Consider the following 15421-nt stretch of genomic DNA (forward strand, 5'->3'; position numbering starts at 1 on the left):
ATTGTAGTTAAATGAACATGTGCTAATGTACAAAGATAAATAACTAAAGGTGTAAGAACACATACACGCCTGAGGTTACACAATCTACAAGGAATAAACAACAAACAATAACAATAGAAAAACAAAAAATATGTATTCTACAGAGAGACGCTGTATTCATCAGGTAAATGATGAATGGAGCATCTACCTACAGAAGCATACAGATGATAAATCGTTAATACACTTCTACATAGAGTCACAATAGTTTTATTTACAAATAATAATGTAAAATAGATGTTTAGAATAGTTCCTGTTTTAACCTTCTAAGGAGAGACTGAAGAGCTCGACATGGTTCAAAACCCAATTTTTACATGCAAATCCATCAGCAAAGACACTGGATTCTTTGTTAGGTCAGTTGGGGGAAGGACCGGACATTTTAACGTGTAACTTATCAGATGCACTTGCCTGCATGTAAGAATTTCAATTTTAGGTACAATGGCACACTTGGGACAACTTTTCTGATACTCGTGCAGAAATGATAACAGGTGGGGAAAGAAAAGACAAATATTTCAGAAGACCCAACAGCTCTTCCAGGATTAATTTCCAGTCGCAGGGTCTTAAACCCAGCTGCAAGTAACAAAACACCTGAACAGTCCTGCTATTGAGACAAGGCTCGGGTTTCCAGAGGTAGAACGGGGGGCTGTAAGGCAAAACGCCACACCTGATCCTACACACTGAGGTAGAACACGGCTCACCGCGCATGCGCGGCCCCGCCGCTCGGGCGGGCAAATTCAAACCTGCCCTGGCGCCCCTCCGCTTCGCTGGGGTAGCGGTTGTGCTGACGTCATTGCGCCGCGTCCCTCGCCGTGGTTTCCGGCGCTCGTGCGCTCGGTGCGTGGAGCACAACCGGGAAAGTTTTCGTTTGTGCGGCTCGTGGCTCCGCTTCTCTCCGCGTCCCGTCCTGCCGCCGTGGGGCCTGTGAGCTCCGGTGAGAGGCTGTCAGCACGACGCCGATGATGGAGGCGGGGAGCCCGGAGGCGGCCGCATCGCGGGTGGCTGCGCTGGAGGAAGAGCTGCGGTGCGTGGCGGAGGAGCTGAGCCGCTGCCAGGTACCTGAGCGCGGGGCGTGGCGGGGAGGGGTGGCCGGAGCGGTGCGGCCGGGGCCTGTCGATGCACCGGGTGCCGCTGGGCCGCGGGTTCGGGCGGGTGGGGAGAGCCGGGGGAGCAGCCCCAGCGAGTCACGGGCATCCTGCGGGGCACACCTGTCGGGCGGGGCCGGGGGCCGCCCGGGTAATGGCGTTGGGTCCGGGCGGACTTGTGCCCACAGTAGCTCTGGTCCCCGTATACATATTGTAGTGTCTGAGCAAGCGTTGGGCCCCCGAGCTGCTGTCTGTGTGCTGCCTCTCTTTGCCTCTTCGTCATCGAGAAACTCACGTATTTGCCCGGTGAATGGTGTTGAGGATACCAAAGTGAGCTGTGGTGCATAACTACTGGAAAAATGAACAAACAAGAGGGATCCGTAGCTACATAAGTCTCAAGGAATCCTTCAGAGATCGTTTAATACCCCCTCACCTTGCACTGCGGTTGAGTGCACCCAAGCCCATTCTTGGTGGAGGTGTTGATAATAGTAGTTGTCCTTGGGAGAGCACCACCTATACTGTCTTCCTTATTGTCATCCTAAACAGATATGCTCTGATAATTTTACCAATTAGCCATTCATCACTTGTGCTTGCCGCTGAGTATATTTTATGAGAATAAGCAAATGGTAATCCTACAGCATAGGAAGTTCCGCATGAATGTGCGGAAGAACTTCTTTACAGTGAGGGTGACAGAGCACTGGAACAGGCTGCCCAGGGAGGTGGTGGAGTCTCCTTCTCTGGAGATATTTAAGACTTGCCTGGACACCTACCTGTGTGACATGGTGTAGGGAGCCTGCTTTGGCAGGGGGGTTGGACTCGATGATCTCTGGAAGTCCCTTCCAACCCCTACAGTTCTGTGATTCTGTGGTAGGTAGCAGGAGGAGGTCTTGTTGTGGCTTTCTGCTGTGCTAGAGAACTGCATGAAGCCTGGCAAATAAGGAATAGGGAAATATGATATCTGATGCTTGCCTTGCTTTCTCTCTTGTTCTCTGGTAGTCCAGCCAGTATCTTACTATGCTGCATGCTCAGGTGAAGCATGTTAAGTTCAGGGCGTATGTAGTCATATCTAAGAACAGAAAATAGTATCCGAATTGGAATTGGAAGCTGTTGCTCCAAGCAGCAATGGTACACCTGGCAACTGGTGCTGAAATTGTGTTACAGGTAGAATCAAGACTTGAAGAAACTTGCATCTCGGAGGACAAAGGGGAGAGGGAGTTGTCAGCAAAAATCTCATTTAGCAATTCAAAACAATCAATGACTTGGAGATGTCTTAGGTGTCATGTCACCCTCTGCATGTTTGATAACTGAACCTGTTATTTGAGGGCTGCACCAAAAGTAATGCTTCCTATTTTATTATGTTGGCCAATAACATCAGAGGCAGATATTGCTGGTATGGCAGTTAGAAGTTGAACCTCCTCACTAATACTGTTTTACATGCTGATAACACTTAACAGATGGCAGACTATGTCTGACAAAATGATGTGTACGTATATCTGAAGTGAAGGTGTGGAATTGAATTCCTCTATGTGGAAAGAGTTATACATGTTGACATTAGTGGCAGCAGTGCTGTGAAAGAAAATCCATGTTCTGGATGGCCATGCACTGCTGTTGCCATGAAATGAAGAGCTTCTTGGCGAATCAGCATGAATCACCTGATGGTGATGACTGCAATGAAGAACAATGTTTTGTAGCTGAGAATTTGCACTATCAAGTTGTGCTATTGTGTGCCTGGTATCTATTATAGTTTCCAGGGAAATAAATAGGAGGCATTACTTTTGGAGAGTATTCATATGAGATGTTTTTGAAGTAGATTATAAATAATAGAAACTTGTAGTTAAGTGTCTGATTTCTTCCCCTTTTGATATGTTCATGTGCATTTCACGTGGAGTTGTGTGCATTTATGTTTGTTAATGAGCCGATTCCACTTACCTTGAAACGAGTAACCAGAATTTCTTTTTAATGTATTGAGCCAGCATGAAGCTAAAGGTGGCTGTGTCCTGAATTGTGTGGTTACCACTGATAGGATGTGCTGTCACCGCTATGAGCTGGTGTCAAAACTGCAGTCCATGGAGTAGTTACATACAAATTCCCCTTCAAAGTTCAAGATGTAGCCCTGTGTGGATAAAGCGATGTACAATTTTGGGGTAGGGAAAAGATGAAACTTCTGGATTTCCTGTAACCTGGACAATCCCTCATCACTGACTGCTGCATTCAAACTCTGTCTGAGTTGAAGGCTCACACTTCCAGAGTCAGGCTGAACAGGACAAAATTTCTCTTTCAGCATGATAACACCAGGCTTCATATTGGTTTGAAGACCATGAAGCTTGTTGCCAATCTTAGCTGGACATTCCTACCACCTCTACCATAAAGTCTGGGTTTGGTACTTTCTGACTTCCGCTTGTTCAGGACAATGAAAGATAGTCGGAGTGGGCAGTGTTTTTCTAGCACTGGCTCTATCACAGCTTCTGCGATAAGCTTCTACTTATGCAGATGTTTATGAGCAGACTCTTGTTTTACCACTGCTGAAAATACATAGCTAATGGTAGTGACTGCATTGAAAATAATGTTCTACCACTACAGATTGGCAGTGTAGTACTAGCATGCACTTTTTATCAGCTGTAGTTTCTATGAAAATAATGTGGAGATGTTACTTCTGGAGCAATCTGCTAACTTTTCACTACTGCCTTTTTCTGTAACAAGATTCTAGAGTAGCTGACCCTTCTTATTTGATGTAGTGTTGTATTCTAGGATTTTTTACCTCATCACTTTTTTTTTTTTTTTTTTTTTTGCCTTTTAAGATAATACACCATGTAATCATACATAGAGAACTGAGTATTCAGTGATATTTTGATATGATATTTTGAAAATTAATTATTTTTCCCTACTTTTCTAAGGCGAGGGTTCTCTGGATAAGTCTAGAACTTGTCACCTTAGAGTTAAAGTACTTGGTGTTTTCTTTAGTTTTTCTAATAATGTTGTGAGAACTTGAATCTCATAAGTGGATTCTTGAGCATAGCAATTCTGTCTCTTTTTTTTTTTTTTTTTTTTTTTTGTAAAAACTGATACTGTTTTATCATTCAGAAACTGAATTTGCAAAAATGAGGAGGCTGCTAAGAAAGCAATCTCAGTCTCAAGCTTCCAGCACCATCAGTGGTGGAGACTTTTATAAAGCTGAGTGAGAAAGGAAATATTTGGCTTGTGTTTGTCTCTGCTATTATGCTGTTTGGAAAAACAGTTATTGCTGCATCTGCAGCAGAGCACTGTATAATTATTTTGATGCTCAGATAATGAACAAATCTTAATTTCAGTGCTCCTCTTGTTTTAATTTCACTTAAGAGTAACTTGAATAATGGAGTTGTTTCCTGAAAACAGTTGAGGAGGAGGAGACATGGATACTTTTTTTTAGACCTTGTTGTTCCAGTTTTGTGTCTGGCTTTATATTGTTCGGGAGCAGTGAAAAGGGAGAGGTCAAACAGTGAGTTCTAACACATCTGGTTTCTGTTACTTGCTTTAACTGTTGCATTCTATTTTAGTGTTTTATACTTCTGCCTACCTCCTAAATATCTTGAGAGCCTTCCTTGGAATATCTTTAACAGCTATGTCCATATTTCTCCATGGAGTTCTTGGCTCTCATTGGTGTTTATAAGATTGGGTCTGTGTTTTTCTGCTTCTCCTTTTCCCTTGAGGTTGTGGCTTTTATTTTATTTTATTATGATTTTGAGCAGATGAAAGTACTATTTTTTTTTTTTTCCCATTGTTATCTTATTTTTTTTTCCAAGTACACTTACCTTTAGGTAAAGGAAATCATGATGTCTTTTTTAAAGAGGAGCGATATGCTGGGTCTCTAGAATCTCAATCTGTCTGTAGAGTGTCTGTGCCATTTGGTAGAAAACAAGGTGCATCCTTTAGCAAATGGCTATCTTCTGCTCTATCCTAGCTCCCAGTCTCTTAATGGTTGAATAATAGACACTATTCCCCAAATGAAGAGGTGGGAAAGATTCTTTGAAATATTGTGCAGTGAGACATTGTCAAATGCTATCTTTCAATGCAACAGAGAGCAATTTAAGACCAGCTTTTCTCTAACCAGTTGTATTTTCTATTGCTGGAAGTGTTAGTAGAAATGTAGAGTTGAAAGAAACAGGTGCATGCCCTACTGCTGGTGTTGACTGCACAAGAGCTGCATCACTTTATTAGTTGCAGCTTTTCCTACAGAAGTTATGTTACAACCCTTTCTGCTAAAATAAGGTGTGGTTTCTCCCGTTTGTGCTTCCTTTTTAAACTGAGTGTGTTTTTGGTTTCCACAGAACCACAAAGTTCTCTGTAGGTGCAAGGTGTATTACACATGTCTTTTTTGTTGTATTTACTAGCTTACTTGCTGTTCCTAGCAGTGATGATTGTAAAGCCAACTCCTTAGCTATAGTGGGAGTTTAGAGGTATATACAACTGTTGCTAAGGATCAGATTTCTCAAGAAAGCAGCACTGCAGGGCACTTACTGCATAGTTTATACTACAGTAGTTCTGCTGTAGTGTCTGATCAAAGTAACCACACAGCTGCTTATGGTTTTCCATATACAGATGCAGTTTATAGGTTCAAAACCAGAAAATTCTTCATTAGCCATAAATAAGCAAATTCATTAGTAATCTTTGTGTGGATAGTCTGCTGCTGCAGATTATCAGGTAGAATTCAGCTTCAAAAGGTGATAAATATAAACTGGGGAAGAAGGAGATCTTCTTGAAGTTGCTGTTAATGTTACTTCTGTTCATTGTCAGTTATTGGAGTGACATTCCTAACTATGGTCTGTACATATCTGTAACCCCTTTTAGGTAGAAAGGGAATAAGGTTTTACATGAAAAGGAAGTAAGAAAAGTGGACTGTTTTTTTGTGGAAGGTGGGATGACTGCAGTTACAGCTTCTACTGATGTTGTTTTGTTTTGTTTCTTGCTTGTCTTGGAAAGCTGTGCATAGACCTTGTCTGATCTTCATACCCCATTTTATTACTGTTTGCAGTATAATACTTCTATGGACACATGGACTTATTTTCATCAGTTTGTGGGTCTAGGTAGGATGTAAAATATTCTGTTTGATATCACTAGCACTGACCATGGATAAAATTGCTGTAACACAGCTATATAGTACTAAGAAATTTCCATTTCCTGGAAAAAGAGATGCATTCTGACCTTCTTTATCAACAGATTCTGGGCACTCACTGGGAGTTGAAAGAAGACATGATGATGGCCATTTGGCTTATAAATAATAATCAACAAATTACTTATCTAGAAGTTTATATGAAAAATACACTAAGTGGGTTAAAAAAGAACTAACCAAAGCATTGCATCTTCTCCTGTTACATGTATTTTACATGAGTGTTGATTGATTTAAACACTTTTAATATATGCAATAGCTGTGAATTATTTAATATTATTTAATAATTTTAATAATATTATAGAAAAATCACGTTTCTTCCTTAGTGATCTGCTTATTATGTAAAGATTTTCTTTCTTATTCTGGCTTAGTGGCTAAAATTAAAATGGTTGTGAACTATCACTGTGATAATTGTGTTAGTTTTTCTTCTGGATTAATTGTTGATATTCATATGTACTGTTCATTTAAAATGGTGCAGAGGGTTTAATGCCTCCATTCATTAAATACTGATTTATTTTATTAGTGATTAAGCCAAGACCACATACTTATTGGTACCATGGGATGCCAGCTGTTTAGTGTTTTGGGTGGTTTTTTTGTTTGTTGTTTTTCTTACATTTCTTACATTTTGCCATAAGGAGTCTAAATCACATGAGTCTGATTGGTACAGGTGCTATTAATAAAGGCCCTACCCTTTCTTCTAGGCAGTGAAACACTGTCATTGAATAGCTATTCGTTCAGTCTTTTTTTTTTTTTGACAACTTTTATCTGATAGAAATAAAACTACTTGTACTCTTTGTACAAAAGAATACTTCACATTCATGTAGAACTGTGATGATGACCAGAATGAGGCTTATTAAAAATTTTATCTTTGCATTTATTTGATTACCTACTCACATTTTGTTTGTAAATGGTATTTCAACTAGCCTCTATAGTAAGTGAGAAACAAATATCTGGTACAGAGATGAGTAGAAAGATTTCCTTTTTTGGGATCTAAAGGTCTTCACTGTTTCTCAATAAAGAAAGACGTGTTTTATTTTGTAGCAAAGTTACAGGCTCTTGCTTGTAGTTTTTCCAGCTGCAGTGAGCACAGTTCTGTAACACACTGTGACTTCTACACATCAAACTGCACGATGTTTGAGATCTGGCATTAAGGAGAATTTCTTTAAGCAGGTTGGTTTTCTTATTTATTTATTCATTTATTTTAAATTCAGGAGGATGTAGCAGTTCTTCAGGATTTACTTTAGGTGATCTTATTCTTTGTTGTTATTATGCACGCTTTTTCAGTGATTTCAGTTGCTATTTAGATCCTAACTTAGAAGATTTTCACATAGAATTCTGCCTTTTGTCCTCCGTTTCAGAGGACTAACATGATAAGAACAGTCAGAGTTAATGTGATGGACCCACGTTTTGCTTGATTAGTTGGGATAATTCAGACTGAATATACCCAAAAGTGTATTTTTATGAATATGTGGTTTGAGAAATGAATCTTGTGGATTCCCATGTCCTGAAATACGCTTAAACTATGAAATGTATTATAGTAATCCAGACCATTGTGTTAAATACAACACTGAAACTTAAAGATTATTCTCTTTTCTTAAAATAACAATTCAATTCTTAAAGTGACTTATGTGCAAAACTTGTATTTTATTCTGTGTATCTTCCAATCAAACCATGAGCTGTACCTCATGTTCACCAGGGATGAAGTATTTTTTTCAAATGTGAAGATCAAAAGTAGCCTAGGCTGCAGTGACCAAGATATGGTGGAGTTAAGGATCCTGTGGACAGTGAGAAGACTGAAAAGCAAATGTTCAGCCTGAACTTCAGTGAATAGGATTTGGCCTCTTCAGATTTCTTCTTGGAAGCGTCCCGTGGGATAAGACAATGGAGGAGAAAAAGAGGCCTGAAGAGCTGGTCAGTATTCCAAGATAATGTCCTCCAAGCTCAGCAGAGGTCCACCTCAAGAAGAGAAGTTAGGCAAAAATGTCAGTTACCTAAAAGGTTCTTCAGCATGCAGGCATCTTCTTCAGCATGCAGGCGTTCACGTAGAGAGGTATCTGATGACAGAAAACCTCCTTGTTTTCATAGTGAGGCATCTGGTGTCAGAAAACCAAATTCGGGGTTTGTCCGTGCCCTTTTTATCCTACTTCTTCCCAGCCTTCGTGACATTTCTGGAAGGCTCGGGTCAGAGTCATGTGAATTCCTCTGAGATGGCCATCTTTCTTGAGACAGGCCCGCACAAAAAGAACACTTTAGGACCATTAATCAGCATCTTATCTCTCTTTCCTAGCTCCCAGACTTGTCCATCTCTTGAACAAAAGGATTTCTCGAACCTTGGTTCCTGTGTGTCTCAGACAAAGGGAGTCCTGGAACCTTGGCCAGGACTTGCCTGAACTTGTCCATTTCAGCAAACTTTGAGACAGTAATGTAAAAAGCATGGCCTCTTACAAATATATAGCTAATTATTTTTCTAGAGTCATAACTTCACGTGGTGGTTTTATACTGTTAGTACTTCAGCATTAAGAAATTTAAGCATTAAGGGGAGGAAGATGCACTTGTTTCCTGATAGCATCTATTTCGAAGTTACCAAATTTCTGACAGATCTGTCAGACAGATGTAGTGGTGCATACTGTGTGTTAGTGACTCTAGAGCAGTGGAAAATAAGCCAGTGTTTTATTTGCAGCCTGTGTATATATGGCAGTACATAAGGTGAGGTACTGATCTTTTGCATGTTCTAGTGACTTTCAAGTCTTAAAAAGCTTAGTACCTCAAAGATCAGAGCATTGGAATGTATAATCATCCAGCAACACTGGTGAGTTGTAGAGAGGATGCTTCTCATGAAGGAGTAGAATATGTGACTAGAAAACACAGATGCTGTCATGGTAAGGTTTAGACATTTTGCGCTGGCAGAATGCTAGCAGCGTACCTTTAAAAGTCAGGAGACAAGCAAGTGTGTTACCTGCATGTAAAATGTATCCATTAGCTTGATTAAAGACTTAATCTCTTTAATCAGAAACGTATTAGGTGGTAGGAGAGTTGTATAACAATCTATTTTGTTGCAAGTGTTTAAATGTCTGTGCCTCACTTGATTTCATGTTTTCTCTGAAAGTTGATACGGTATTTGCTTGGTCCTGTGTGCTAAATTTCTATATCAGTTCTTTCAGCATGATAGCAATGTTTTTTTTTTACAGAGTAGTAAAGTACTCCGTGTTACCAAAAAATTGTCAGTGTCTAGTTTTAAAGAGTTCTTACTGAAAACAGTAAACCAATAGCTCCCTCTGTCCTGCTAAATGTTTCATTTCCCCTTTTGGGGGTATTAATGGGTATCTGCTGCTTAAAATTTTAAATAAGCATTTGTGTCCTAGAGTCCTATGCTTTCTTAGCACTTTTACCTGGGGGGGGGGAGAGGGGGAGGGATAGGGGAGAGAGGGGAGACTTGGGTAAGGGGTACTTGGGTGCAAGTGTTGTGGTTGTTTTGTTTTACAGGTTTTTTTGTTTGTTTGTTTTGCTTTGTTTTCTTCTTTTTGCCTTTCATTTGTGTTGCATGGACATTCTGTTTCTGATTTCAAAGGCAGTACTTATTTAGTAAGCTATTTCTGATGTGGTATGAACACTTCTAATAGTTAACATGCTCTGAAATAAAGTGAAGTATCAAAAAGAATAATGCCTCTAAACTGTAGTTAAGGCATGTGATCTGTGACTTATACTGCAGGAGATTTTTGAGTTTATCCTTGTTCTAGCACAGTTTATTGTAGACACATAGAGAAAAAATAAATCTTTCTTTAAGTTTAATGCACAAAGTAATGTGTGATAGTTCACGTGAGCAGAAAGGTACTGCTTTTGTTTTTATCGTTGTCACTGCTAAATTAAGTCTTTTTCATTTAAGAGTTCGGTGTCATGACTTTAAAAGAAAGCCAGCTAATTCTTCTTGATAAAATAGTGTAGAAATTCTGAAAACTGATGAGGTTGCTTTTCAGTTTCCTGCACACAAATACTGCATGCAGCACTGATACCAATATCAATGTAATATCAAATGTCCAGAGAAATATTTAGGCTCAGTTTTCTCTTCCAAGATGAGAGGAGAAAAACTGAATTGAAATGAGAATGTTTGTCTTGCCTTGTGTTAAAGCCAGACAGATTCTCTGTTTGTGACTTAAGCTAATGTTTAGGAAGTTCACAACTTGCAAGAATTTGTGAAAATTCATGACATTTAACCTGTGGTTCAACTTATTTTTTTTTTTTCCAGTTTCTGAGCTTGTTACTGTTAAAAATAAATAAATTAATGAAGTATGATTTGCTTTGCAAAGAACAGTTATTGTTTATCCTGTGCAGTATTATGACTGTGACTGCTTTCATCGAGGACTGACGGAAAATCTCACTTTTCAATATACTCTGTTTGTTACTTTGTAATTCTCTGGTTTTAGCTGGCATACTTCATCACAGGATAAGCATCTTTATCTGACATTAGATGTGTTGTGGATAATCATAATTTTAGTGAGTAATTTGCAATAACTTTCAAATGACGTCTGTTTTCTGCCTTGTGTACAGAAGTTCTCAGCTGTTCAAGGTACGCTCACTGACCTCTTGAGCTGCTAATGTACACTTGAGTAGAATGCACATTCCTTGGGTATGCTGAAGATTGATATATCCCAGGCCTTGACAGCTGCAGTGTCTTTCTGTGCCAACTTCAGGCTGTCTGAGCAGCCTTTTTTCAGAAGAAATTGTTTGGCTCCCAAGACCATTCAGGGAACTGCCTTACCAAATCCTTTAATTGTGCCAAGAGTTTAAGAGACTATTTAAATGTCTTTCCATCTTAAAACTGTAATAATTTTTAACTAATATTCTATTATATAAAATGTAATTGATTGTAGATTTATTTGAAACAATTCTAGCTATGAAAATGTTTAGCAATCACATTTAATAGTTACTTATCATTCATTGAGTTATGTTTTCCTAATGTGTTATTGCAGTAATGAGAAAATTTTGCACATCTCCATATTAACATTCAGTGAAATGAAGCTCATTGATTTTTGAGTGTAGATGGTGTTTTATTTTATTACTGATAAAATGCATTTGAAAGCACAGTTAAATATTTTTTCTTATTGTTTTGGCAGAAAGATTCACTTAGGGAGAAAGTTGCTCTATTTTTACAATTACAGAAATACAAATATGCAACAAAAATCATCTGTTCATATAGGTTGGAATATTTGGTGATATAATTAATGAATAGCACTTGTAACTTTATTTTTGATGACAAAATTGTTTTTTAAACAGCATTTATTAATTATAATTATGATAGAGTTCAACATTTGTGGCACCTAGCATGATTTTCTTACCTGGCTACCTGGAAATATTTTTTTATATTGTTGTTGTCATTTTGGTTTGTTTTTGAAGTAGACGTTATTTAGACTTTTCTATTTAACTATTCCTTTGAAGTTTATTTTGTGTATGCTACTTAGATTCAGTATGACTTTCTTCAACGTTTTTTCATTATCCTCAGTCTGAGGTATGGTGTTTTCTTTTCCTCTCCTGCTGTATTGACTGCTTATGTCTATTCTTTCAGCACAGAGTGAAATCTGGCAGATTGAAGTTATGCAGTGAGTGCAGCAATTTCATTGACATGAATAGAACTTGGAACTGATTTTCTCTTTCTTGAGCAGGTCTTTAAGTAAACTGTGAGATGGTCTGAAATTAACTTGAACTGTCAATTTAATTGAAAAAGAATGTTCACATCTATATGTTGGTGTTCTTATTAGGAAAACAACTGTTCATCACAGTGAAACTTCCTATCTTTGATATTATTGTATGGTCAGTTTTTGTATGCATTGGCCACACTTACGTAGGAACTAGTTTGTCAGAGACTTCGTATGTGTTGGAAACTCAATAAGAAATCACAGGTAGACTGTGAAAAATTCCCCTTCCTCATGCTATATGTGTATACTTTGTACGTATCGTGGTCTTGTTGATAGTCTTCATCAGTGGTCTTCTGATGGTGCAAAGCTGGGAGGAGTGACTGGCACACTAAAAGGCTGTGCTGCTATTGAGCAAGACCTGGATAGATTAGAGAGCTGGGCTGAGAGATGCCTTACGAAGTTCAGTAAGGGCAAGTGTGGAGTTCTACACATGGGATGGAATCACCTCACACATCGGTACAGGTTAGAGGCTTCTGGAAAGGAGCTCTGTGGAGAAGTACACTGGTGTCCTGGTTGACAGGAGGTTGGCCATGAGCCAGCAGTGTGCCCTTGTGGCCAAGAAGGCGGCTGATAATATCCTGGAGTGTGTTAAAAAGAGAATGACCAGCAGGACAAGGGAGGCTACCCTCCCTTGTGTATTCTACCTTTGTGAGGCCACTTATGGAGTTCTATATCCAGTTTTTGGCTCTCCAGTACAGAAAAAACAGAAACAGAATACTTCTAGAGAGAGTCTAATAAAGGTCTACAAACTTGATTAGTAGTCTGGAACCTCTCCTGTACAAAGAAAGGCTGAGAGATCTGGGATTGTTCAGGCTTGAGAAGGCTGAGGAGGGATCTCATCACAGCTTCTAAGTATCTCAAGAGCTGTAGTCAAATGGATGGTGCCAGGCTCTTTTCAGTGGTGTACAGTGACAGGACAAGGGACAGTGGTCTCAAACTGGAACAAAGGAAGTTCCATATAAACACAAGGAATAACTTCTTTACTGTGAGGATGGGAGTGTGCTGGAACAGGCTGTCCAGAGAGGTTTGGAGATTCCTTCTCTAGAGGTTCTTCAAATCCAACTGGATACTTTCTTGACTGAGTTACTGTAGGGAACCTGCTTTTGTCAGAGGTTTTGGACTTGATGGGTTCCCCAGAGGTTCCTTCCAACTCTTGCAATTTTTTGATTCTTAGTTATTTGCAACAACAATTTAGTACATAGTTTTCACACTATTATTTCTTTGTGTGTGTGTGTGTGTGTGTAAAGGGGGAATTATGTATTTAGAAGAATGTATCTGAAAATTACATGTTGTTGTATACTCTTCTGAGGCTCTGTGCAGCTCCTCAATTTGGGGTCTGGAGTGTGGAAGCTCCTTCCAGAACAACTCTAAGGGCAGCCGTCTCTTGTTACGAATCTCATGAGAGCGGATAATGCTTCTTGGAGTCATGCAGAAGCCTAGGTGTCTTGGTTCTTCTAATAAGTGAATACATTATATACTTCTAATAAATGAATAAAAACCACAACACAACAGGTACTTCAACACTGTTGTACAGAGAACCGTAAAGGCAGAATCTAAGGAAGCTGTATTATAACTAAATTCCATTATAATAGGAGACAAAATTAGATTGGACAAAGCCCACGAGCTTACCAATCAGCATCAGTAATTTTGTCTGGCTGAAGACTTTAAAACACTTGCCAATGGAGTACTGTTTGTACTTTGTTAGATATGCTGTTGTGGCTTCTTGACCCTTAGACTAATTTGCAAGTGGTTTTAAGTAGTTCAGTGCAAAATTACACTGAATCATGTATGAAAGATATAAAAATGTTCAAGTACTTTTATCAGTTCAGCTCTGCTCTTTATGTTGCTGATTAACTGAGATTTGAATTATAAATATTTTGAAATTGTATCGAGACATAGCTTATTAGATGTTCATGCCTATGTTATGGTTCAAAGATTTCTTTATACTTGACCTGATGCCACTTAAGAGTATAAGAACTACTGACGTACTTATTGTCCTCCTAAATAATGTAAAGCAAATCACATTTCTGTTGTTTAGCGAATTTTTATTTGGCTTTGTGTTCCTTCTTTGACAGACTCCAAAAAGAAATGCAAGATGTTCTAAAACATTCAGAACGCTCAGGATCCGTGTTCTGTCTGGATCCTAATGCTTTGTTGGAAGTGTGCAACAGTTTTTCCAGCCTGAACAACATTTCTATTTTTCTTTCAGCTTCAGCCTGTGAAGAAGCAATAGGTTGTTTGGAAATCACTATCTACAGATCACATTACATGGTAGAGCATTTACAGAACTTGCTCTTGCCAGATTTTGTGATTAAACGGGGAAAAGGTGTATAGTTTGTATAGTCTTCAGACCAGATACATAGAAATCCGGGGTCATGTAAGAATCATTAAGTGACATCGGTCACTGTGCTAGAGGCTGTATTATTTGCTTTTGAAAAGAGGTGGGAAACGATCTGTGGCCTCATTTGAGTAACACAATTGCCATGATGCTGCTTGAGGCCTAGTTTTGTTGTCTTCTGCCCTTATACACCATTATCCTATTACTTACCTGTTTGTTTGCATGCAACAGTGTCATTAGGCAGTCATTATATTGCCCATGCTGATTAGAAAACAATTATCTCTCTTTCAGATTTAAAAAAAAAAAAAATATTTATTTATTTTTGTGGAATAACTAATGTTCTATTTCTTCCTGTTACCTTTTCTTAAAGTACCAAAAATACCAGGAATGACGTCCTCTTGTCAGCACTTTCAGCACTTACTATACTATATATTCAACAGAGATGGTTACGTTAGATTTGCCTGGCTTTGTGAAAGACAAACTGTTACTTGCTGTTTTTTTCTTTATGCTGTAGTCAAGTTTGCATATAAGCTAGTGATAGCCTTGAATTGTTAGAACTTTGTGACCAGAGTGTTTCTTTTATTTACGAACACAATTAGCTCAGTCTGATTTGTTAGTGGTATGTGTTAACATAATTGGATACATTTTTCATGGTTTCTGTCAATACTTTACTAATGCAGGAAATTTCCATAAAGTTTTCTATGTAGTTTTCACTTTTCACTTATTGTTTTGCACATGTTCATTGTTGCTAAAATTCTTCATGGAATTTTAAAATTCAAATACATAGAATTTGAATGCGTAAAGTTCAAATTTCTGAATTTTAGTGGAGGACACATCAGAACTTTAACAAAAGATTTTCAGGGTCTCCTCATGAAAAAGTGAAGTATTTACAATAATCTATCTCAGTTTATTATATAAATGTTTTATATAATACTTCTTATATAAAACATATTTTTTAAATTGTAATATTATTTGTCTATCATGACATAATTCTTGATTTAATTACTTAAATCAAATACGCTGATAAATCCTGATTGAAATTCTCTTGTCTTTAGAGAGGTCTTTTGATTTCATGTTGTAGATACTTGTCTTATTCTGAAAGAAGAGAAACTTTGTGTTAGACCTGCTGTCA

At 38.5% G+C, this 15421-nt stretch overlaps 1 protein-coding gene across 7 annotated transcripts in view; it reads left to right on the forward strand.

The window, feature by feature from the left end:
• The first annotated feature begins 871 nt into the window (after positions 1–871).
• CNTLN (centlein) overlaps positions 872–15421 on the forward strand; it is a 174961-nt gene continuing 160411 nt past the window's right edge. For all 7 annotated transcript variants that reach the window (XM_015849049.2, XM_015849050.2, XM_015849052.2 and 4 more), the window contains exon 1: positions 872–1088. In XM_015849049.2, the coding sequence (XP_015704535.1) occupies positions 993–1088 (96 nt within the window). In that variant the 5' untranslated portion in view covers positions 872–992. The remainder of the gene's footprint in view (positions 1089–15421) is intronic.

Source organism: Coturnix japonica, chromosome Z (assembly GCF_001577835.2).
Source record: "Coturnix japonica isolate 7356 chromosome Z, Coturnix japonica 2.1, whole genome shotgun sequence".
NCBI lineage: Eukaryota > Metazoa > Chordata > Aves > Galliformes > Phasianidae > Coturnix > Coturnix japonica.